Below are 24,602 nucleotides of genomic sequence, written 5' to 3' on the forward strand. Positions count from 1 at the left end.
GCCCTGATAGAGGGGTACTTCAGGCCTTTGCTGAAAAGATGTTGGAGGAAAAACAATATTCAGATTTGGAATTGAGGATGGCCCCTATAAATTGAACCGTTCGAATGGGGGTCAAGTGAGACTTCTCCTTGATTTGTAGTCCCAATGCCGGAAGAAGATCCAAGACAATCACGATATCACGCGGTACAGCTTCTCAGGAGGAGGCCACCAGTAGCCAATTATCTAGATACAGGTAGATTTCTACTCCCTGAAGACAGAGGTAAGCGCAGACCACAGCCATGCACTGGGTAAATACACATGGGGCTGTTGAGAGGCCAAATGGCAAGACGTTGAACTGGAACAGTTCTGCTCCGATTGCAAAGCAGAGGAACTTTCTGTGTGAGCATTCTATGGCTACGTGAAAGTACACGTCTTCGAGATCGATTGTGGCAAACCAAGAGCCCTTCCGTAGGAGTGGGAGAATTGTGGCTAGAGTTGTCATCCTGAACTTCTTGGGGGTGACAAACTTGTTCAGGTCACAAAGGTCGAGAATGGACTGAAAGTCTCCATCCTGTTTCGGTACCGTGAAGTACCTGGAGAAGAACCCCTCCGTACCGACGTTTGGATGAATGCATTGAATGGCGCCCTTTCGTAAGAGAGATTGAGTTTCTTTGTGGAGGACCTCCGAAGGCAGAGTGACCTGGACTAGACACAAAGGCAGAGGTGTGTTGAATTGTATTCTGTATCGGTGACGGACAATAGCTAGCACCCAGTTGTCCGACGTCACTCTTGCCCATGCCGGGTAATATTGGCTCAGGAGGTCTCCGAAAGGTGGATTGTAATTGTCGGTATGGAGGGGAATGGAACTGAAGTCAAAGACAACGTTTAGAGAATCCCTCACCCTTCGCCTTTTGTTGGAACCTGTGGAAGGAGTAGCTTTTTCTCTGCTGCTGCTGTGGGAATCTGGGTGTCCGGTCCCCAGATTGCCAAGGTGGATAGGTCTGGTTTCGGTACCAGCAACGCTGACGGTACGGAGCATGCTGCTGCTGTTGTTGCTGGGCTTGACCGATGCCCATCTTATGAGCAGTCATTCTGGCTTTCTGCATGGAGTCCATCTGGTCATCCGTGTTGGCAATGAATAAACCCTCGCTGTTGAAGGGTAGATTTTCTATCTGCGAGCAGGCTTCAGGAGTTAGGCCCCCAGCCGCCTTAGGGCAATGGATCCCATCATGCTCTTAGCATTGCAGTCCGCTTGATGATGGGCAGTGTTGATCTGTTGACGAGAGAGCTTGGATGCCTCAGCATGAAACATTCTAGCTAAGTCGTGTTGATCCTCAGGGAGGTATGCAATGAGGGAGTCCATTTTCTCCCAGAGGAAGAGCTGATACCTGGCCATCATCGCCTGGTAGTTGGAAATTCTGAGCCCCAGTGCCGCTGAGGAGTAGAGACGACATCCAAAGATATCAAGTTTGCGACCCTCCTTATCCACAGGCGAGGCATGTGCTTTCTGCGAGCGACCTTGGGCAGACTCCACAATTATGGAGTTCGGTTTCAGATGTGAGACGAGGAAAGATGCATCCGTCTCTTGAACCTTGTACGTCGATTCCAGCCTCTTGGACATCGGGGTCAAGGACAAAGGTGCTTTCCAGGTCTGTTGGACTGCACTCAGCAGGGCTGGAAGAAAAGGGATAGCCACCGGTGTGGACAGGTCCATTCCAACAGCATCAAATACCGGATTGTGAATCTGTTAGGGGAGTTGTTGGACCTCGATGGCCATTTATTGTGCCATTCTCAGCACTTGTTCAGAGAAGTGGCCCATGTCTTCAGAAGGCGAGGCTCTATCTCACGTCCCGACAACATCGTCCAGTGATGAGATAGATGGAGGAACTGAGGAACATGAGGAGTCAGACTGGTGGTCCTCCCCAGGTTCCTGCGATTGAATAGGTCGTTGAACCACAGCGGAGGCATGAGGTGGAACAGGAGGTGGCGGGGCTTGATGGTCCCGACTGGTTTGGTGTATTGCTAAGAACATCGAGTGCCTTGGTACTCCGGAGGAGGAGGGCAGAAAACGTCCTGGGTGTCGAAGCCAGAGCATTGCCCAGACTGAAAGAGAGCATGCGATGGCGAAGTAGCTCTTAGGTAGCAGGAGCAATCGAGGAAGAGATCACGGTCCCTATGGAGTCTCCAATCCGCACCCAAATGCTGTCGTGGGTGGGAGATGGGATGGGGAACGTGAGTGATCACGGTCGTATTGTCCCGTCCAATGATCCCGACAGTATCGATCCGGAGACTGGTATTGAGAAGGCTGTCAAGGGGAAAGTGCGGGTTGATACCGAGATGACTGGATGTCATAACGATGCGGTGTTGGAGACCTGGATCTCCGTCCCATGGCTGTCTGAGTTGGACAGGGTGGTGGGGTTGGTGTATCCCTCAACTCACCCTCTGAGACCGTAGAGGCGAGTTCCAGAGTAATCGTGTGTGTGGTGGGCACAACATGAATAGGAGAATCCAGTAAAGGAGGAGGAGGTGGGAGATCCCACTCCTTTTCCTGTTGTTTGGAGGATTTCTTTTTCCCCTTCTTTTCCGGTGCATCCGCCGCTGGTTTAGGGCATTTTGCCCGTTTTGAGAGCTTTTTTGCCGCCAAAATGGCCAAGCTCCTTCCCAGAGTAGGTGGGTCTACTCGCACCGGCTCAGTGGTGAGCTGGGGGGGAAGACTGGGTCACAATGACCACTTCTGTACTTGTAGAAGGGGCCACGGAAGGCTGGTCCCTGGGTGTCTGTGCCTTAGCATCTCAACCGCCTGAAGGGCCTGTTGCCACAGGATTGCTTTTAGTCAAGCGGACCTGTTCTTGCGAGCCTGTTTTGATAGCGATTGGCAGTGGTGGCAAGTTTCAACCTTGTGGGATTCCCCCAAACAAAGAAGACATAAGGAGTGGCCATCCGAAGAGGGCACCTTACTGCCACAGGCCGTGCACATTCTAAACGGAGGTTTTGGGGCCACAGGCCGAGGAAGAAAAAATGCATCACCGCTGAGGTGAACGACGCTCCCCAACACCACCAACAATCTCCATCTCTCTCTCTCTCCCCACTCTCTTTCATTTTCTCTTATTCTGAAGATAAAGAAGAAAAATAAGATGAAGGAAGAAATGAGGTTTAGATAAGATAGAAATACAGCGAGACAGAATGTTGAAAGACGTTCCCCACGAAGTAGCGCTAAGGCGGTCAACAAGGAACTGAGGGGAAGGCGGGAACCCACACTATATATGCCAGAGACAGTGGGGGAGGATTCCCACCAAAAAAAAATTTGCAGCTTGGAAGTTTCCCGAACAAGTCTCTGCACAGGTGCAGAGCCTGTATGTGTGATGCAGAGACCACAAAGAAGAATCTACGTATGCCTTCATCCAGAAAAAGTTAGTAATTGCTAGGTACTGCTGAAACTGAAACTAAGTTACACCCCCGTTATATATACATGAGTAGACATAGTTGCTCCCACATTGCTCCTAGGAACAGATCAAAATATAAAGCCATATGAACCCAAGAAGCTTCCTCATACTGAATCAGACCTCTGCTCCATCTAGCTCAGTATTGTTTGATTCTACGCAGACTGGCAATGACTCTTCGGAGTTTCAGATGGGCTTCTTACCTGGAAACGTCTGTATGCAAAGCAGGTGCAGGGCAACTGAGCTATGGCCATGTTTCCATGACAACAGAAGGGTGAAGCAAATGAAGGAATATCAGATTTTTCATGGAATCAGCATGGCTCCGTGCAGGGCTCCATGAAGGACTGCACCGCACCATTATAATTCTCTGACAGAAACGTACTTCCAGGTGGGGTGGTGGGATTGGAAATTAATATCATCAGACTGGCAGGGGTTGCTCAACCAATAAGAGAGGCTCCCCCCTCCAGGTTCTACTCCCTTTAATAGCAATCTCGAGAACAAGCCTCATTGACCACAGTGGGAGTTACTTTTGAGTAGACTTCCCAGACCTAATCCCGATTCCACCCATTTTTTCCCCTTTCCCTCTAAATACCAGGCTTCCGCATTAGCAGGCGCCTCTGAATAAATGCACAATAGCGCAAACACATGATAGTGCATTTTGGGGAGCAACCCTCACTGACTACAGCAGGAGTTAGCAGGAAGCCCTGACGTAATGAGCTCTTTCACGATAGGACAAATGCGTGTTACTGCCTTTTCGCGACTGAGTGATAGAGTGATAGTGAGATACTGACTGAGTGTTAAAATGAGATAGTGCCTTAGTGTGCAATACAAAAACTGCTGGACTATGATGCTTGCAGCATAGTTTCCTGGGTCCAAATGATGCAAAGGAATATTAGTGGATCCTCCCCACGTGTAGTTCTGGGGAACTGCCCTGAGATAAAGCTGATTTTCAGGCTGTAGTGGGAGTAGTCGCTTGCCTGTGATAGCACGGTTATACGCACTAGTGACCTAGTGCTTATTTTCAATGGTTTTAAAAAAGTTTGTCCCTCAGCATCCTGCTCCAAAATGGTGGTGAAACTTCTGGAAAACTGGGAGGGAAAGGGCTGGGTCAGTGAGGTCATGGGCAGGTGAGCAACACACCCACATGGGCAGGGCTACACGCCCTCATGGGCAGGACTGTGATACCAACACAAACGTGGGTGATGGAACACACCCCAACAGGACCATAGCCGAGTCGAAGTAAAGAGGAAATGTCAGACTATAACCCCTCTCAGAAGAACCAGTTTTTCTGTGATAAACTCCAGAGCAGCTGCTGGATGGCCACGACGTCATGAATCCCTAATGACCTCCACACACAGCCAGTTCGGAGTAAATTGCTGGTGGAAACATGCCTATGGTCCCTCCCTTAATGTGATTGGGCTTCATTTACATAACACACAAGCAGTAACACTCCAAAAGGGGTGTTGTTGTATAAACATGCAAGGAAACCCACTGTATGCACAGACATTTTTATACATTTGTGGGAGTAACTGGAGAAGAGGTCGTGGCCATCTTACTTCAGGTACATGTAAAGGGGGCATATCTAACCTTCACTGAAAGTTATTTACAACACTTGTATACCACTCCACATCCAGACAGATTCTGGAGTGGTGAACAATAAAAATACAAAATAGGATAAAAGAATAAAACACCGTGTTGAAATAATTACTATTTTTTTTAAAAAAGAAACAGAACTCTGATAAAACTGTGACTGGTCAATCAAGGAAGACTTCCTCAAATAAAGATGTTTTCAGGAGGTGCTGGAAACAGCACAACGTTGGCGCCTGCCTGACCTCCAAAGGCAGGGAGTTCCACAGGAAGGGGGCCACTACACTGAAGGCTCTTTTCCTGGTGGACTCCAGCCAGGCCATGGATCCTTGTGGAACCACCAGGGACATGTCCTTCGATGACCCCAGTGACCGGGCAGGTTGGTAAGGGAGAAGGCGCTCTCTCAGGAATCCTGGTCCCAAGTTGTTTAGGGCTTTGTACACTAGTACTAAAACCTTAAACCTGGCCCGGTGGTGAATAGGCAGCCAGCGCAGTTCCCTCCGCAAAGGACTTGCATGCTGAGAAGGGGCAGCTCCTAACAACAGCCGAGCTGCTGTGTTCAGCACTAGCTCCTGCTTCCGGACCAGCCTCAAGGGCAGCCCCACATAGAGTGCATTGCAGTAATCCAGTCTTGGGGTTATTTGCACCTGTACCACTGTGGCCAAGCTAACCTCTCCAGGAGAGGCCGTAGCTGGCAAACTATCTGAAGCTGGTAAAAGGCACTCCAAGCCGCCACAGCCACTTGGGCTTCCAGAGACTGTGATGGATCTAGGAGTTCCCCCAGACTACGAACCTGATCTTCAAGAGGAGTGCAGCACCATCCAGAGCAGGCAATGAGCCTATCTCCCGGATTTGCTTCTCGGCCTTTTAGCTAAGATCATGTGTCGAAAGTTAGGCAGAGAATATTAGGCAGAGAATTGCCATTAATTATTGTATCTTTTTAAAGCTCTTATGCTGCAATCCTATACAGTATGCACACTTATCTGGAAGTAGGGCCCATTGAACACAATTGGTCTTACTTCTCAGTAGACACACATAGGATTGCACTGCCAGTTGCCTAAACAAATGTTAACAGTTGATGAAATACCAATGTCACTTTAAGTCATTTTAAAAAAACTAACAAACTCACCTGAACCTTGTGATTGCCGTTAAAAAAAACAAGCAGGAGTTGTCCATTCATTGCAGATGTTAGTATTGGAGTATCCAAAAACTCGCCAGCTGCATATACCACTCTTTCCAAGGAAAGATCCCAGATTTTAATGGTGGTTCTGTCAGACACAGCCACCAACTTGTTCTCCAAACATACAGCAATAGCACTGACATTCTGTCCAACTGCATACAGAGCAAAGACGGCTTTGCCAACCCTCAAATCCCACAATTTCAAAGCACCATCACTGGAGACTGTTGCAACAATGAGTTCCTTCTGGGTTTCTCCAATTGCTGTAATTCTGTCCAAGTGACCTACAGATTCATGGCAGAACAATTTCAGAATTCTCACAGGGGCACAGGTGTCTTCAGTGAAATCAGTTTGAATTGATGACTTTCCTTGGAAACTCAGAGAAATGGGTAGCTCTTTCAAGCACATTTTAATATTTCAACAGGTGGAATGGGTAGTCTGAGAACTATGCATGCCAGGTAACAATTTCTAATCTATTTAAATGTTGACGATCTTGCAATACTTATTGACATGTTTACTTTTTTGGGCAAGGATGGGTGAAAATAACCAGAGGAATTCTGCACAAAAATTCTACATGGATCTGAAGGGCTGCCTGCCTTGACATAACATACCATACACTAAGATAGTTTCTCAAGTACCTTATGGTTGATTACGGCTTTGGGCTTCTTCACACGGAACTTTTATCCTGCTATTGAGATTGGTTATTCACAGAAGTTTGCGGGTCCTTTAGATGACATCAACCTCCAGGGCGTTTCCTGCACTAAATGAGCTTTATTCCATTTTTAAAAGATTGGAGATAATGAGCTATCAAATTACCACACTTGAGTTCCCTCATGAAAAAGGAAAAGTCGCAATAAGAGGAGCTAGACCACAGCGCCATCTAGCGGCTGTATAATGAAACATATGGAAGACTCAGATAAGGGGAGAAAAGCAGGGGGCAGGGAAGGAAGGGATGGATCACTGCCTTGTTGTGGCAAAGGGGCTTGCGTAACTCAGTGAAGCCATAAGCTATGCCGTGCAGGGCCACCCAAGACGGACAGGTCATGGCAGAGAGTTCTGACAAAATGTGGTCCACTGGAGAAGGAAATGGCAACCCACTCCAGTATTCTTGCCAAGAAAACCCCATGGAACGTATCACAAGGCTAAAAGATATGACGCCGGAAGATGAGCCCCTCAGGTCGGAAGGTGTCCAATATACTACTGGGGAAGAGCAGAGGGTATTTCCAAGTAGCTCCAGAAAGAGTGAAGCGGCTGGGCCAAAGCCGAAAGGACACTCAGCTGTGGATGTGTCTGGCGGTGAAAAGAAAATCCGATGCTGTAAAGAACAATATTGTTTAGGAACCTGGAATGTCAGATCAATGAATCAAGGTAAGCTGGAGGTGGTCAAACATGAGATGGCAAGATTGAACATCGACATCTTGGGAATCAGCGAACTAAAATGGACAGGCATGGGCGAATTTAATTCAGGTGACCATCATATCTACTATTGTGGGCAAGAATCCCTTAGAAGAAATGGAGTAGCACTCATAGTCAACAAAAGGGTGGGAAAAGCAGTACTGGGGTACAATCTTAAAAATGATAGAATGATCTCAGTACGAATCCAAGGCAAACCATTCAACATCACAGTAATTCAAGTCTATGCCCCAACCACTGAGGCCGAAGAAGCTGAGGTTGATCGGTTCTATGAAGACCTACAACACCTTCTAGAACTAACACCAAAAAAAGATGTCCTCTTCATCATAGGGGATTGGAATGCTAAAGTAGGAAGTCAAGAAATCACCGGGATAACAGGCAGGCATGGCCTTGGTGTACAAAATGAAGCAGGACAAAAGCTAATAGAGTTTTGCCAAGAGAACATGCTGATCATAGCAAACACTCTTTTCCAACAGCACAAGAGGCGACTCTACACATGGACGTCACCAGATGGTCAATATCGAAATCAGATTGATTATGTCCTTTGCAGCCAAAGATGGAGAAGCTCCATACAGTCAGTAAAAACAAGACCTGGAGCTGACTGTGGCTCAGATCACGAGCTGCTTCTTGCAAAATTTCGGCTGAAATTGAAGAACGTAGGGAAAACCACTAAACCTTTCAGGTATGACCTCAATCATATCCCTGATGAATATGCAGTGGAGGTGAAGAATAGATTTCAGGGATTAGACCTGATAGACAGAGTGCCTGAGGAACTATGGACGGAGGTCTGTAACATTGTTCAGGAGGCAGCAACGAAATCCATCCCAAAGAAAAAGAAATGCAAGAAAGCCAAGTGGCTGTCTGATGAGGCTTTACAAGTAGCTCACGAAAGAAGGGAAGCGAAAAGCAAAGGAGAAAGGGGAAGATATACCCAACTGAATGCAGAGTTCCAGAGAATAGCAAGAAGAGACAAGAAGGCCTTCTTAAATGAACAATGCAAAGAAATCGAGGAAAACAACAGAATGGGAAAGACTAGAGATCTCTTCAAGAAAATTGGAGATCTCAAGGGAACGTTTTGTGCAAAGACGGGCATGATAAAGGACAAAGAAGGCAGGGACCTCACAGAAGCAGATGAGATTAAGAAGAGGTGGCAAGAATACACAGAAGAACTATACAGGAAAGATCTGAATGTCCCTGATAGCCATGATAGTGCGGTCACTGAACTTGAGCCGGACATCCTCGAGAGTGAAGTCAAGTGGGCCTTAGGAAGCATTAGTAACAACAAAGCTAGCGGAGATGACAGTATTCCAGCTGAGCTATTTAAAATCCTAAAAGATGATGCTGTTAAAGTGCTGCACTCAATATGCCAACAAATCTGGAACACTCAACAGTGGCCACAAGACTGGAAAAGGTCAGTTTACATTCCAATTCCAAAGAAGGGCAACGCCAAAGAGTGTTCAAACTACCGCACAATTGCGCTCATTTCACATGCCAGCAAGGTGATGCTCAAAATCCTACAAGCTAGGCTTCAGCAGTATGCGAACCGAGAACTACCGGAAGTACAAGCTGGGTTTCGAAGAGGCAGAGGAACTAGAGATCAAATCGCCAACATTCGCTGCATCATGGAGAAAGCAAGAGAATTCCAGAAAAACATCTATTTCTGCTTCATTGACTACGCTAAAGCCTTTGATTGTGTGGATCACAACAAACTGTGGCAAATTCTTAAAGTGATGGGAGTACCAGACCACCTTACCTGTCTCCTGAGAAACCTGTACGAGGGTCAAGAAGCAACAGTAAGAACCAGAGATGGAACAACCGATTGGTTCAAAATTGGGAAAGGAGTACGACAAGGCTGCATATTGTCACCCTGCTTGTTTAACTTATATGCAGAGTACATCATGAGAAATGCCGGGTTGGATGAATCAGAGGTCGGAATTAAGATTGCCGGGAGAATTATCAACAACCTCCGATATGCAGACGATACCACCCTAATGGCAGAAAGCGAAGAGGATCTCAAGAGCCTCTTGTTGAGGGTGAAAGAGGAGAGTGCAAAAGCTGGTTTGAAACTCAACATTAAAAAAACTAAGATCATGGCATCTGGCCCTATCACTTCCTGGCATATAGAAGGGGAAGAAATGGAAGCAGTGACAGATTTTACTTTCTTGGGCTCCAAGATCACTGCAGACGGTGACTGTAGCCATGAAATTAAAAGACGCTTGCTCCTTGGGAGGAAAGCTATGGCAAACCTAGACAGCATAGTAAGAAGCAGAGACATCACCTTGCCGACAAAGGTCCGTCTAATCAAAGCTATGGTTTTCCCAGTAGTAATGTATGGCTGTGAGAGCTGGACTATAAGGAAGGCTGAGCGCCGAAGAATTGATGCTTTCGAACTGTGGTGCTGGAGAAGACTCTTACGAGTCCCCTGGACTGCAAGGAGGTCAAATCAGTCCATCCTAAAGGAAATCAACCCTGACTGCTCATTGGAAGGACAGATACTAAAGCTGAAGCTCCAATATTTTGGCCACCTAATGCGAAGAGAAAACTCCCTGGAAAAGACCCTGATGCTGGGAAAGACTGAAGGCAAAAGGAGAAGGGGACGGCAGAGGATGAGATGGCTAGATAGCATCACGGATGCAATGAATATGAACTTGAGCACGCTCCAGGAGAGAGCGCAGGACAGGAAGGCCTGGCGTGCTATGGTCCATGGGGTCACGAAGAGTCGGACACGACTGAACGACTGAACAACAACAGGGAAGGAAGCATGTGTAAAGTCCGTAGTGATCCTGCATTTAAAACGGAAGCAGAAAGCCCCATTTTAAATGTAGGATTTTTAGGCGGATGTAGAGATGCTCTTTATCTGTCTGCTCTGTTTTTCTAGCTGCTGTTTAGTTTTATTATTGTAATTGATTTTATAGTTTTATTTTTTTGGATTTGTTAGCTGCTTTGAGAGCACTTGTGGAAATCAACTGACATTTCCAATAATGAAAAGAAATAAATACAGATTCTTTTTTTTTTTTAAACTAACATTGGAAGGGATATGCTCTGATTCAGCATGCTCGCTTTTAACTTTTCTAACTTTTTTTTTTTAATTAGTTGGTTCCAGACTTGTCCCTCTGTGAAAGAAAGGGCTCCTTCCTTTTGTGGAGGGAACCAGGATCCAGCAGAGGATTCTCACTGAAGAAAGGAGTAGGCTAGCGATTTTCTATTCCCCCTTTCCCCTGCAATCCATAGCATCACCTCCAATGCAGTTCTCTCCATCCCCTCCCCCAGTGATCCTAACAGAGAGCACAATAAAACTGATATCCTGGTTTGTACATAACCACAACCCAGAGTACGGGTTGAGTATGGGTTGTCGTTGAATCATGGGTTGTCGTTACATCCAAACCCTGGACTATGGTTTAACTGTGGGTTGTTAACCACGAACAACCTAGAGTTCACAACTCAGCAAGCAACCAAGGGTTCTCTTTTCTATTGAGACACTTATGTTGGTGTCGCAATAGAAATTGTGTTTGGAAATGACAAATGAGATGTAGGTAATTATTTTGCTTCTGGTCCAATCATAAGATTTTGTTTAATAAGACAAAGTACCAATGACTATAACAGCACAGTGACAGTAAACAGGCAGATAGGGCAATACAACGTCTTAGGAGTAAAGTGGAATTTTTCCATCCAAAGTGTTAAAAAGTCAAATTTGTTTGCTAGTAGTGTGGAAGAGATTTAAATGGAAAGATTTTAAGATACATCAGGCAAAGGTTACCAGAAACCTTTAAACTTATGGAGGCCATAAACCAGCTTTCCCCAAGCTGGTGACCTCCAGATGTTCTGAACTGCAACTAGGGATGGCAGAGAATTCCGCCACGGATCTCGGTGAGGCTGAATGCCAGTGCATTCGGCCCCCTGAAATCTGTGGCGGAACAGCCTGCCACCCCCCTGCGGATCCCCCCCAGGACGAGACTTACCTGGGGCAGATCTTCCGGGCGGCGGCGGTGGCTCCGGCGGCAGCAGCTGCTGGTCTTCCGACCGGCTGCCGTCGCCATTTGCAGTTTGTTTTTTGTTTTTTTTACAGAGACATGATAAGCGAAGTAAATTTTTACGTAGCCTAAAACGTCTGGGTAAAAAAAAAAAAAGGCGCATGCAAATGGTGGCAGCTACGGCTGCCGCCATTTGCGTTCCTTATTTTGGGCCGTCTTAGTCTACGTAAATATTTACGTAGACTAAGACGGCGAAAATGAGGGGAATGCAAATAGCGTCCACTACGCTATTTGCATTCCCCTTATTTTCGCCGTCTTAGTCTACGTAAATATTTACGTAGATTAAGACGGCAAAAATAAGGAACACAAATGGCGGCGGCCGTAGCCGCCGCCATTTGCGTACGCGGGTTCCCCCCCCCCCAGAGCCCTCCGCAGCCGGAAATCTGGCTGCGGACGGCTCTGGCCTGGCTGAGCCTGGCCGGCTGCTCCGCAGAGCTGCCGCAGAGCACAGCCGGCTGCGGAGGATTCTGGGGGGGAGGAACAGAGCACCTCCCCCCCCGTCGAGGATTCCGGGGGGAGGGATGGAACGCCTCCCCCCCCACCATCAACATAATCCGCGAAAGGTAAGTGACTTTCGTACATCCCTAACTGCAACTCCCATCATCCTTGACCATTGACTGTACTGACTGAGGCTGATGGGAGATAGAGTTCAAATCATCTGAAGGGCACAAGTTTGGGGAAGGCTGGTTTATGGCCTCCGTAAGTTTAAAAGTTTCTTAAACCTTGTCTTTAGCAAATCTTATAGAAATCAGACTGCTTGGAAAATCTGCATAGATTAGCCAATAAATGGTAACAGGTTAATATTCTTTTTCACTTACCTTTCAGAAAGTCACAGAGAAGGCCACCAGGAGCTATAAGGCAGGATGTTGAAGGTAAAAGGACAGGAATGGAAGATTTCTGACACTGGGACAAAAGAGCTGGCAGATAGATATATTTTTTGGGATCACCTGAATCAACATGGAACAATATATGATAGTTACTAAATGGGCTGGCTTTTAAAACCATAGCAAATATTAAATGGTGCCATTTTTATTCTGTCACTCCCAATCCTTTATTCTTTAAAATGGATTTAAGTTTTTCAGATGCAAGATCTATGATGTGGAAACCCAGTTTCCCCACCAGTAAGAGCTATTGTGTATTTTGCTTTTCAGGGTAAGATTACCATGGTTTTCCTAAAAATTAATTACAAATTACAAGCGAGTCTTATAGTTCTTAAAATTTCAGATAAGTAAACTCCTTCAAACTCATGTCAGATTAGCATGGAAATGATCCAAGCTATTTCCCCACCAAATCAGGAAATGGCTTGGTTGATTGCCAAACCAATCTAAATTCACGAAATTTCTCCAGGAGGCAAGGCAGCCCTTCAAAGCAGCCTGCTGTTCAAACTAGCCCCCTATGCTAAGCAGCAAAGGGTCCATTGTAGAACAGGTGGGCTTTTGTTTCCAAGTATTAGGGTGGCCATGTGTCCTACTTCATAGAGGACAGTCCTCTATTTGAAGGGCTGTCTGTCCAGTCAAAGTCTGGTTTCAGGGGAGCAGGGGCCTTGAAGTTGCCCATCAACACTTAGCACCAGGAAAATGGACTAAGAGCAGGCAGTCAACTGGTCACAGACTTCCCCACTATGGTGAGATGTACTGTATTTCTATTGATATTATAGTAATTATTTCTCAGTTTGAATTTATACATATAAATTAGTACATGCAAATGTTATACTAGTCAGTGCCTCTTTTGACCTCTTTTTTTGGTGATGCATAAGTGGCCACCCTATTTACCAAGAAAAGCCTTTCAAAGCAGGTCTTTGAAAAGCATGTATTGGGAGTTCTTCTCTGGCTTGGGTTTTCATTTGAAGAACTTGAAGGCTTCTAATGCTTGCCTTTCCTTTGAGGCATTATTGAGCCCCAAAAGCTCATTTCCAGACCTGACCCCATCAAACTTCACCAGCACCTCTAATTGAAATAATTGCTCATGTATCTTTAAAATCTGGATCTTCTGGTGAACCACATTAGCTGCAGAGTGGAGGGAGAAAGAAGTGGTACTTGCTACTCTCTCTCCAGGCTCCAGGATGGCTCAACCCTGAACAGGCTGTTGATTCTCCATGACCTGGCTTAGCTGTAAAAGCTTCCAGTTTAAACCTGGGTTGTTCAGGCTTTGTTTATTTGGTGAACTACCTTCTTGCATTTGCTTTCACCCTGCTTGTTCCTGCCTTGTAATTTCTAGGATAAATCCTCCAGCTATGTAAGCATAGTTTGGTTCTTCCTTACTTGCTTATGTCCCAGTGGTGACAAATAATGGCTAGAGCTAAAACAAAATATAGAAAAATCAGAAATATAGAAAAATTAAAGAATTCTTTAACGATCCAAGTTTCACAATTTACAGTACCTGGGGCTACTGGTTTATCTGCTGCCACAATCTGATGAAGGCGACCTATCAGCTGTGAAGCCATCTGAGATGGGTCTTGTATTAAAACCTCCTTGGATAACTTGAGAGCTTCACTTAATAAAGTTAAGTCAGGTATAGTCCTGGGGGGGTGGGGGGAGGAAATGGGTCAGCACATTCTGTGTGGTATTTCTTTGCTCTCATATTAATCAAACACTAGATGTGTCTTAAGTGATTTTCGTGTAGAAATAATGAAGGACTCAACTATTTACTGTTCAAAACATAAGGCAAGATGAGTAGGATGGAAACTAAATTTACAGAACTTGAAATGACATGTAGCTAGAATTTTGGAAGTCTCTCTATTTCAAGGGTGGGAAATCTGTGCTCTTCCAAATGTTGTTGGCCTACCACTCCCATCATCCCTGACCACTGGCCATGCTGTCTGAGGCTGATGAGAGTTGGAACCCACCAACATCTGGAAGGCCACAGGTTCCCCGCTTATGCCTTATGTGAACATAACTCTGATTTAAAGTGGATTCTGAAACAGCACTATAGACTATTCTACCATATTAGTGATAGGATTATGGATGGCTGAGTAAATTAGAGTTCTGTGTGTTTGTGATGGCTTAGACTTTCCCACTACTGTTCTAGTGTTGTGAACCCACCTGTCTGCATTGATAGCTGCTCTGAGATCCTCTTCAACACTGATAATTGATGAAGCCCGGGATTTGTGCAAGAGAAACTCATAATTAAAGAGACATTCTTTGATTAGAAGAATAATATTCTTAGATCTGATGAGATGATACGGAGTCCCAAAGAGCTTACGAACATTAAAGATGTAGCTGATCTTGGATTCTCTTTTCAAAGTCCAGGCCAGGGGCTGAAACGTAGACAGGTCACGGCACTTCCTGAGTTCATGGGAAATTCTACCGAGGTAGTAGTCTGCAAAGGAAGCATGTAGTGATACTTGGGTATCCTGTGCTTTGAGATATCTCTCCATGCAGACATGTTTCAGAGACATGTGAGCCCAATTAAAGACGTAAGTGTTGTCTGTTCTTTGTTCTCTCAGATGCTCTCCAAGATCATCCAAAAGCTTTAACCACATCACTAGTGGGAATGCTGAAATGGAGGCTTTTTGGAATTTAGCTACTTCTTGAATGACCACATCATCCATTGACATAAGATCCAGCAGCTCTTCTTGAGTTATGCCATTTCTTGAAAGTGACACATAAGTTGCCATCCTTTTTACCACCTGTTCCCCATGGGATTTTTCCATTCTGCTCAGTGTCCATGAATACATGTCAGGTATGTTTTGAGGGAGATACATCTCTGTCTCTGGGATGAAAGATGTCCATAAACAAGACTCCTTATAAGCACAGCGTATATAAAGTGGTAGTGGGCAGGCTGTGCATGCTTCCATTAAGTGATCATGCTGGTTTTTGGAGAGTCTTCGATGATCCTTTTCTAACCATGAACTGATAATCTCATTGATTTCCCCCAGTGTTAAAGGAGGTATTTGTAGAATATTCTCTTCCACTGTAATTTTCTGAAGGAAATAAGCATATCTCAGTTATCACATTGTCTCCAAGTCTGACTAAAGTCAAATGAGTTGGTGTCACTTCTGCAACCTAATACAAGACAGTCTAACTAAAATATCAAAACCAAAAGAGACTTCACTTTATACTGAGATTTCTGCTCCTTTTCATCCAGTAGCCAGATTTGTGGGGCAGACTACTATGCCTTTATAGGTTTCCTCAGTATTTCACAGGTCTGGTCTTCTGATTTTCAACAAACTCAGGGCCAAACTGGTCTTGGGTGTGATGACAAAACGGGCATGCCAGTTTGGCTATAAATCAGGGCTGGCTTTATTTGTGGTTGGTGTTTTTTTAGCTTTTAGACTAAATGGAGTAGGGGCGTATGAGCACCCTTTCCCATCTTACCTCCCCATGCTCATTTTTAGTTTTCCGCCCTAGCCTGGATCACTTCCACTACTGAAGGCAGGCTGGAGAAAAACAGCTTCGAGCAGAGAAACACAGGAAGATAAGAAGTGAGAAGGGGTAGGTTTCATATTCCCAATTTGGGTCTCAAGTGGGATTCTGACCTAAACCTACTAGGCAACAAAATGCTGCTTTCTTGAACTGCTCTTCTCAACTAGCTTATAAATGAGGGATTTCAGAATCTTACACTGGTCCACTGCAATCATTTGAATAATCAATTTTGTGTAAGGATTGCACAACACAGCAAATTAGGAAAGGGAAATGTCCTAAAAGATGCAGGCAGCGTCTACATGGAAATGGAACGAGAAGCGCTTCTGGTATTATCCGGATTTTCATGAAATCACTTTTGGTCCTTCCAAAGGCACACGAAGCAAACAATGCGGAGTAAACACTACCTTAAAACCCACTTTTCACAGGTCAAACTGCTCTTTGGTCCACTTTACTTTGCACTTAGATGGGCGGAGTCCCACTGGTTGACGTGAATGTCATAAACCCCATAGATGCTGCTCAACCAATGAGAGAGGCTTGCTCCTGTCCCTCTCCATGTTCCACTGCTCCGGGGAGTTTAATGGAAGAGATGAGTCATGTCAGATAGTTTACCCTACACCTCTCCCCCTTGCATCCACTGACTGTGAACCAGCAATACTGAAGCCTGGGGACAGACCGATGGGCGGGCAGACAGGAGGCACCTAGGTCCTGCACAGAGGGAAAGGGCTGGAATTGTCTCCTCTGCTAGTGCTCTGGAGTCAGCAGTGGAGGTTACTGCTGCTGCAGCTTCCTCTTCCCTGACCCAGACTAAGTCTCCTTCTCCTTCCCACAAACACACAGGAGAATCACACACACAGGGGACTATTCTGAAGGAGAAACGTGAATGAGTCAGCGGCTGCTATCTGTGAATGAAAAAAGTAAACTGCTGCATTACTCTGAAGGGGCAACCCAGTGTGATTCGTGATTGGGGAGTTTTGTTCCCAGCTTGTCCATGCTCCCTTGCTGTACTGGCTGCCCTTTCTCCTTCTCTTCTGGGTATTCCTTAGTTGTAGGCGTATTGCGTGACTGAGAAGCTATAGGCATATCACGATTGCAAAATACCAGGACTGGCCACCCTCTCTCCTTCTCTTCTGGGTATTCCTTAGTTGTAGGTGTATTGCAGTAACATGACTGCAAAATATTCCAGCTGCAGGCTCCTGCTACTGGCTGCCCTTTCTCCTTCAGCTCTGTGTATTCTTTATTGTGCACTACATATAAACGGGCTACTCCACTATTGCGAATGAAGCAGTGCTACTGCTATTAGGAATGGGAAAAGGAGGCTACTTATTGTGAAAGCAGTCCTACCACAAATGGGGAAAAAGAGGGAATGAGGGGGGGAGGAAGGGCAGCCCCACCCTTTGACCATGTCACTTTCAGGTCACAGCGGCACCTCCAGGATTTAATGAGGGGGGACACAGCGCACTGCCACGGAACTGCTCTGGAGCCGTATCTAAGAAAAAAAACAAAGTAAAAGGACTTTCCAAAAATGTGCATTTTTGGGACAGATGCTGTGGGATAGGGGCAGATTGGCGACAGCATCATCTGTCACAAATGATCCCAATGTGCTCTACCACTACATTAAATCGCCCATGTAGATTGGCCCAGGGACTCTGCTACATGCAGGCTTAGCATGTAGCAGAGTCCCAGGCTCACTGTCTGACATTTCCATTTGAAGAATCTTGGTGATAAAGGCTGGAGAAGATCTTTGCCTGAGGCCTTGGAGGAAACCCTGTTGGGCTAGATGGTCTAACTCAGTATAAGGCCACTCTTGTGGTGGTGGTGGTGGTGGTGGTGGGTGGGGGGTTAACTTGATAAACTGAAAGCACATAGTCAGGCGACTTGTTTTAGGTATCTTGATGCAAACAGCAACTTGCCCCTCTTTTGTACAAGCAGGCTGCTGCTTTAATTTCTGGGATGCAGAACTTGTTCACACATAATGGTGGCAAATCATGGGTTAATTAACACATGATTTGATGGGATGCGTGTCCAACATGTACCGCTGCCATTTTGAATATGCAACCTCTAAACAGTTCAACTGGAAGTTGCTCTATGATGTGTAAACCGAGATACTACGAGTTAATTGTGGGTTAAACTACTAATTGTAGTTTAACCTACAACCCAAGGTTAAATTGTAGGTTTACTTTAGGTTATTTAGGGCGCAATCCTATCAAGGTAGGCGGCTGCCTCCAAACTCGGAGGCGACCGCCTATCCAAAGCAAGGCAGGAGAGGCACAGGGGGGATCTTTCCCTCCGTGCCTCTCCTGCCCTGCTATTTTTCGCTAGACAGCCGTTTTCATCTGTCTAGCTGCGGGGGGAGGGGGGGCGCCAGGAGAGGAAGCTGCCGTATGACACATTGGATGTGTCATATGTGTAGCTCCGCTCTCCCTGCCCTAGAATGCCCCCCCAGAACGCCCCTTTTCAGTCGCTCCGCACTCCTCTTCTGAATGCGGGATGGGGCTTCTCTGCGCTGCCTCAGAGGCAGCGTGGACGAGCAGGGAGGTCAGTTTTCTGGGAACTGACCTCAGAGCGCGGGGTCCAAGGTCGGTTCCCAGAAATGAGCATATCCGATGGCCCTCTAGACAGCGTCTAGTGGCCATAGGATTGCTCCCTTAACCCATGATTAACCCATAGTGTCCAGGTTCACACGTCACAGAGCAACCTCTGATTGGGCCAATCGGAGGTTATATATCCAAAATGGCAGCAGCACACAACCATTATGTACAAACCAGGTCACAGAGTTGTCCTGCTCAGATCCACTTTGTGCTTCAAAGAGACCACAAGTATTTCAGTCATGACGCCTAGATAGATAGCTTGGTGTTTAGAATTCAGATCACAGTAGCAATTGTTTTCGGATCCTGCATCATTCTGAAGGAGAAAATTTGGGAGGCACCCAAGTGCAAGAATGCTGAATAGCTCTTTAATTGTAATGAAATAATTATTAAAATTGCAGCAGTCACATGTGCCTTCCCTTCCCTGCTATTTACTTATTAAAGCCATTTTATTCTGTTAGGGAAAACGGTCCCCCCTCTTTAGATTCTTGTATTGCCAGTCACTTGGCAGTGAACAGTAGGGTCCTAATTAATGGGGTATTGAGGAGCATTTGGCCGTTCCAAGCTCCTGGAATGTATCATACACAGCTCTCTCAAAGGCCAGTTTTGGACTTTTTTCTAGAAGTAAAAAAGGTATGCATGCTAGGAAAGTAAACAGAGCAGTTTGTAGTCGACCAGAGGAAGAAAGCTTTTCTAGGCTAGAAGAAGAATCTTGGTTCTTTAGAGTGCTGCTGTTGCTTTGGGAGGGAGCCACTGTGAATCTAGTACTTCCTGCCTGTTTACTACCTTCCTATTCAATCTATAAACAAGCAAACACCATGGGCTTGATCCAGTTCACTGTGGGTACAGCACCTGCATGCAGAGGGCTCTGCATAGAGCATAACCTAATCTTGTTCTCCGCTGAGGCCCATGCCCATGGGCACACAGTGTGCCAGTCTGTTACAGGAAATAGGAAGCCTGGATGTGCCTCCCATATTCCCACCCAGCCTACCCCCTTCCACTTGTTCAAGGAATGCAAGGTGTGAGGACAGGGTTTGTATTTCCCTGAGGATGGGGTGATCGTAGATAAGGCTCTATGTCCTATGCTAGGGAACCCTCCATACATGGGTGTTTGTGCTCATGGTGGGTTAGATCAAGGCCTTTAAGGCTGCAATCCTACACCTGGGAGTAAGCCCCATTGAACTTAGTGGGACTGATTTCTGGGTAGATATGTACGCAGGATTGCTCTGCCAGTCTCCAATGCTTTCTCCTTCAAAGGAACCTGACCCTATCAAGCTGCTCCAGAACTTCCCACTGTTTGAAAAAGTGTGGAGTGAAAACAAACCAATAGGATAGAGTTTTACCTTCAGTTTTGTTAAGCATGGAAAACCTGATTCAGTGCACGTGGAAGCAATAAAATATACATTCTTGGGTAATTCAGTAGGTATCCAAGAAAGATCAGCATCATATTCATCTGAGAATTCATCTATACCATCCAGACATATAAGGAGTGGCTTGTCTTGCGTAGCAAATTTCAGTAAAGAGGGAAACTCTTCCATCAATCCTTCAAAATCCTTTTTGAGAAACACAGGAAACATTTTAGCCTGTCCCTAGCTGGGGGGTTTGTACTTTGTGTTATGTCACAATGGCTGTTATTGAATACAAGAAGGGCTTCTGTTCAGGGTTCCAGCCACTTCCATTTCCTTCTCTCTCTTGCCAGTTCAGACTTTTTTTTTCTGGGGGGTGGGGGTTTGATACACTAGTGCCCAGTCCTAGCTACATTAAAATCTTTGATTTCTCCATTGATATCTATGGGGAGCTGTCACTTTTATTCCTGGGAACCTTTTAAAATAGCTTCTCAGTGTGAGACGGGAAATGACCTATCCAAACAATTAGATGATTCTGCCTACCCTTTTTATCTCTGACCTGGTTCGCATGGCACGACAGCCCACCATGGCTTAATTGCGCTGTGGGGGCTGTCATGTCATGCTGGGCATCCTTTTTGCATGGTACCCACGGGTGCCTCTACTTGCCATGGTTTGCTGTGTCATGCCAACCCAGCATCATGGGTTATTTGAGAAGTTAGACAACACTCAAATAACCCAAAAACAAGCTATGGATTATCTGAGGGTTGTCTATCCCCCCAAACAACCCATGACACCAGATTTACATTACACGGCAAGCTACAAGTGCACTGTTGCCACCGTCTGCATATTCAAAATGGCAGCTGGAACGTTCCACTAAGCCTTGTGGGGAAATTAACCCTCGGCGGCGTAGCATTACACGTGAACAGCACCTCTGCGTCTCTTCCTCCCTCCTTCTTATCCAACCACTCCATTCTATTCCCCCTCCCACCCAGTTCTAAGGCACTCTGTTTCATTACCCATCCAGTTGTCAAGGTTTTGTTTTCTGTCTGTCAACTTTCAATGCCACTGAGTTAGCACTGGACTGTTTTTCTGTGGGGATGGTGGGGTGTTGTTGTTTCATACCCCGGCAAACTTCAGGGTTACCCTGAGTCTGCTGATATCTCCCTTTTATGCATAGGTGGTGCGGTTTTGTCTACATTTACACAACCATGGGAAAACATAGAATGACAGATTATGATGAAGGAGTAAGGTACTACTGAGACACAATGTCAACTCAGCAAAGAGAGAGAGAAAATGGGAAGCCAAGAGATTCTAGAAAGTCCTAATGGCTTGTAAAAAATTAAAAGGCATGAGCAATAGGTCTTGAAGGAGAACATTTTCAGACACATGCCTGATAACCTCAGAGATGTTCTTGCACAGGAATGGGCTGCTGTGCACTTGTACAGTGTTTGATGATCATGTGCATGAGGATTCCTCTTGCTTCCCCATGTTGAACAGATCATGTGGACTGTCAGCCTTGACAGCAGTGCTCATCCACTGAAAAGATACTGAGTGTCTCTACATGAGACAGTTAATTGGCTCTTAATCCACTGTATCTACTTTTGATTTTGTCGCAGAAATAAGATCCAGGCATTACACAAGGAGTCTTTCTTTCCTGCTTTTCCGCTATATAACCTCTAGGTGGCACTGTGGTATAGCAGAATAGCGCAAATACACAAGAAGAAATTATGTTTTCTTTTGCTTTCACAATTAAATGCTGCATTTTCCCTGCTCTAAAGAAAGACTCACATAAAATGCTGATTAGGCACAGAAACAAAACTGGATAGTCACAACATCATCTAAAGAACCTGTAAACAAGAGTGAGCAGCGAATGAGGAGGATGTGATAAATGCCTTGTGTAGAAAAGCCTAATATCTGGATTCTGTCCCTTCATTATCTGATCAGCATTATGCTGTACATATTTTGTAGTCCTTCACTCAGAGTACATAACTTTATTTCTATATTAGATGAAAAAGGAGGAGGGGGACCATAAAAATGCACTAGTATAATTACTGAGCTTTAAAAAGAAGCAAAATTTAAACTTGTTACCTCAGATAAATTAACAGAGACATTGTAAATATCAGCTATCTGGTAGCACAGACTCAACAGCATCAGTCGGATATTTTTGCTTTCACCAGTGACACCAATAAATCGAATTACAACTCGGAGGTTCCTGCATTAAAATGGGGAAAAAAAATTGGAGCTCTTTTTTTCACCCCATCAGAAAATATTACTTGTAGCTTTATTTATAGTAAATGCATACATGCATTTAACATATCATCCAGTTGAGGGTGTACTTAAATGGCACCTGCTCCCAGGTCCATTTCCAGGCCCAATTTAAAGGGCTGATTTTAAACTTTAAAACCTTTAACAGCATATGAACAGGTACCAGGGTTCCCCTTATGACCTGGACCCCTTGAGCAATTCCTTAGGGATCTTTTGCCTCCTTAAGAGTCCAAGCTTCCTTCTTTTAAACTTCATGGGGTGACTGGCAGTTCAGACACTTGGGTTTTAACCACAACAGTTTACTGGTAAATTAAAGCAAGTAAATTACAACTGAAGGTAATTTAGTTGTAATAGAGCTAAGCGATACAAAAGGTATTAAGAGAAAATAAAGGTTGCAAAAACTCAAGTTCCTCTACCCTAGCTGCACTGAGACCTTCTTCCTGCTTTCTCCTCATGCTTCTGGTCTTCCTCTGTCCCTCTCTGACTCTCTCTCCCTTTATATCTCCTCCTTCCCCAAAACTGAAAGTACTGTTTCAGACCTGAAGAAATGAAACCTAAATCAGGAAAATAAAACTACTCTTCTCAGGGATACCCCCTCCCAGCATAACACACACACCCCCCGCAGGCCTCTAGGCCTGACTTTTTTCTTTTCCTTGCCTCTGTAGGGCTCAAACTTTCACACCAGGTTATCTGAAAGCTCACCTGCTCCTATCTATCTGAACCTTAAGATCCTCTTCAGAGGTCCTGTTCTGTATGCCCCCAACAAAATGGAGTGAGGCAGGTGGCCCTGTTTTCCCTGTTGGCACTCACTCTCACGCTACAGAATAGCCTTCCCAGTGGAGGAAGGGAGGCTCGCTTGCTGCTCGCTTTAAAATGTTTAGACCTAAACAAACCGGGCTCTCGGTGTTTGAGTTCTATTCTATTCTATAACCTGCTAAGTTTTCATATGGCATTTTGTTATCCTTGTTGTTGTATTTTAGGGACTGTACTTTATATTTTAATATTGTATTTTATTCTTTGTGTGCGGAGCTATCCAGAGAACATATATTGATTGGTGGCCTTATTCCAAGCATTCCTGCCCTTGTGGCTTAAAACAGGTGGAAGATCTTATTGTAAGTAGGTGGTAGATATGATAATATATTGTCCTTTGTATAATGTGCTAAGGGAATAATATTGGGTCAAATTTTAGAGAGATTTGGGGAAGTCTGTCCACGAGACTGTAATCTATCTGCTATGTGGGCAAGATAGATATCTACTGGAAGAGACTACATGTTTGTTATCTACAGTAATTGAGGTTAGTGAAAAATTCTTAAAGGAGAATGTTGTGCCCTGTCAGGGAGATTCAGAATTTTAAATTAATGTGTGATGTTATATAAGCTTGTGTAAATTTATTTATTTTACCAAGACGTTCTATATGATCCGGGCATAACTTTATGTAAATATGTTATCCTTATATTGAAATTCATTATCTTTTGTTAGACATTTGCTTTGTGATGGTCTGTACGTACAAACAAACAAATCTGTTCTGATTAGTGGCCTATACAAATTCAATAAATGCAGTCAAGAAACCTGTGAAACTAATTGCTGAGCTTGGTATAAAATATGCAAAAATAGAGAGATGAATGTAATTTGTATATTTTTATCAACTTGGAATAATGTGTTTCATAGAATTCAAAACACTCTGCAGTACAAGCCAGGGTAAAACATAGGAAGCAAATATGGTAGTGGGCAGCATCTAGGAGCTGGGCACAGGGGACAATGGACTTTATACTGGATTTATTGTGTCTATTCAAGATATTTTGCCTATGTTCCAGATCTCTACTGCTTGGGGGGCGGGCGGGGGAAGGCTGAAGGGAAAACTGTATGCTTTCAAACTCTCCTCTACAACTACAAAAACTGAAAACTCCTTTAAGTAACATAATCCCATCCTCTGCATAAATTCCCTGCCGACAATAGTAAGCATGAGAGTTCCTTACCCAGAGATCCAGTTAGAAGCCAACAAAGCTGCCTTTGCTGTGATGCTACTTTTTCCGCATCCAGCCTCTCCACAAACTACAGTTAGCCCTCTGTTTAAAGTTGTAACCTGATTCTTCAGCTTGCACAAAAACATTTCTCTTCCTCTTACATGTTTAACTCTATTTGAGACAGAAAAACCAACAAGATACTTTTTATTTGGTTGCTATAGTGTAGGCTAAAGCTCCAATTCTATATAGGCTCAGGAAAAGCACTGTTCAGTTTCCCCCAAACCTTCCACTGATGAAGCACACATTTGTCCTGAACTAAAACTGGAGCCATGCTTCACACTGACACTCAAAAATGTTTACTTTTACTACAGTAGGCCAATTTGCATGATCAAGCAGCCCGTTGCAGCTTACTTAAGCCATGGTGGGCTGCAGCTTGTGTGAGCGGTCATCT

General features: G+C 45.0%; 1 protein-coding gene across 1 annotated transcript in view; it reads right to left on the reverse strand.

The window, feature by feature from the left end:
- Positions 1–24,602, reverse strand: part of LOC146344075 (uncharacterized) — a 90,807-nt gene that overhangs the window by 39,366 nt on the left and 26,839 nt on the right. The window contains exons 11-17 of the mRNA XM_084856512.1: positions 24,164–24,322; positions 22,011–22,134; positions 19,920–20,129; positions 14,669–15,549; positions 14,007–14,146; positions 12,446–12,574; positions 6,136–6,467 (exon numbers count right to left, since the gene is read on the reverse strand). Coding sequence (XP_084712638.1) covers positions 6,136–6,467; positions 12,446–12,574; positions 14,007–14,146; positions 14,669–15,549; positions 19,920–20,129; positions 22,011–22,134; positions 24,164–24,322 — 1,975 coding nt within the window. The remainder of the gene's footprint in view (positions 1–6,135; positions 6,468–12,445; positions 12,575–14,006; positions 14,147–14,668; positions 15,550–19,919; positions 20,130–22,010; positions 22,135–24,163; positions 24,323–24,602) is intronic.

This window comes from Heloderma suspectum, chromosome 5 (genome assembly GCF_057233095.1).
Source record: "Heloderma suspectum isolate Gila_16-S chromosome 5, 16-S_ref, whole genome shotgun sequence".
In the NCBI taxonomy this organism is placed as follows: Eukaryota; Metazoa; Chordata; class Lepidosauria; order Squamata; family Helodermatidae; genus Heloderma; species Heloderma suspectum.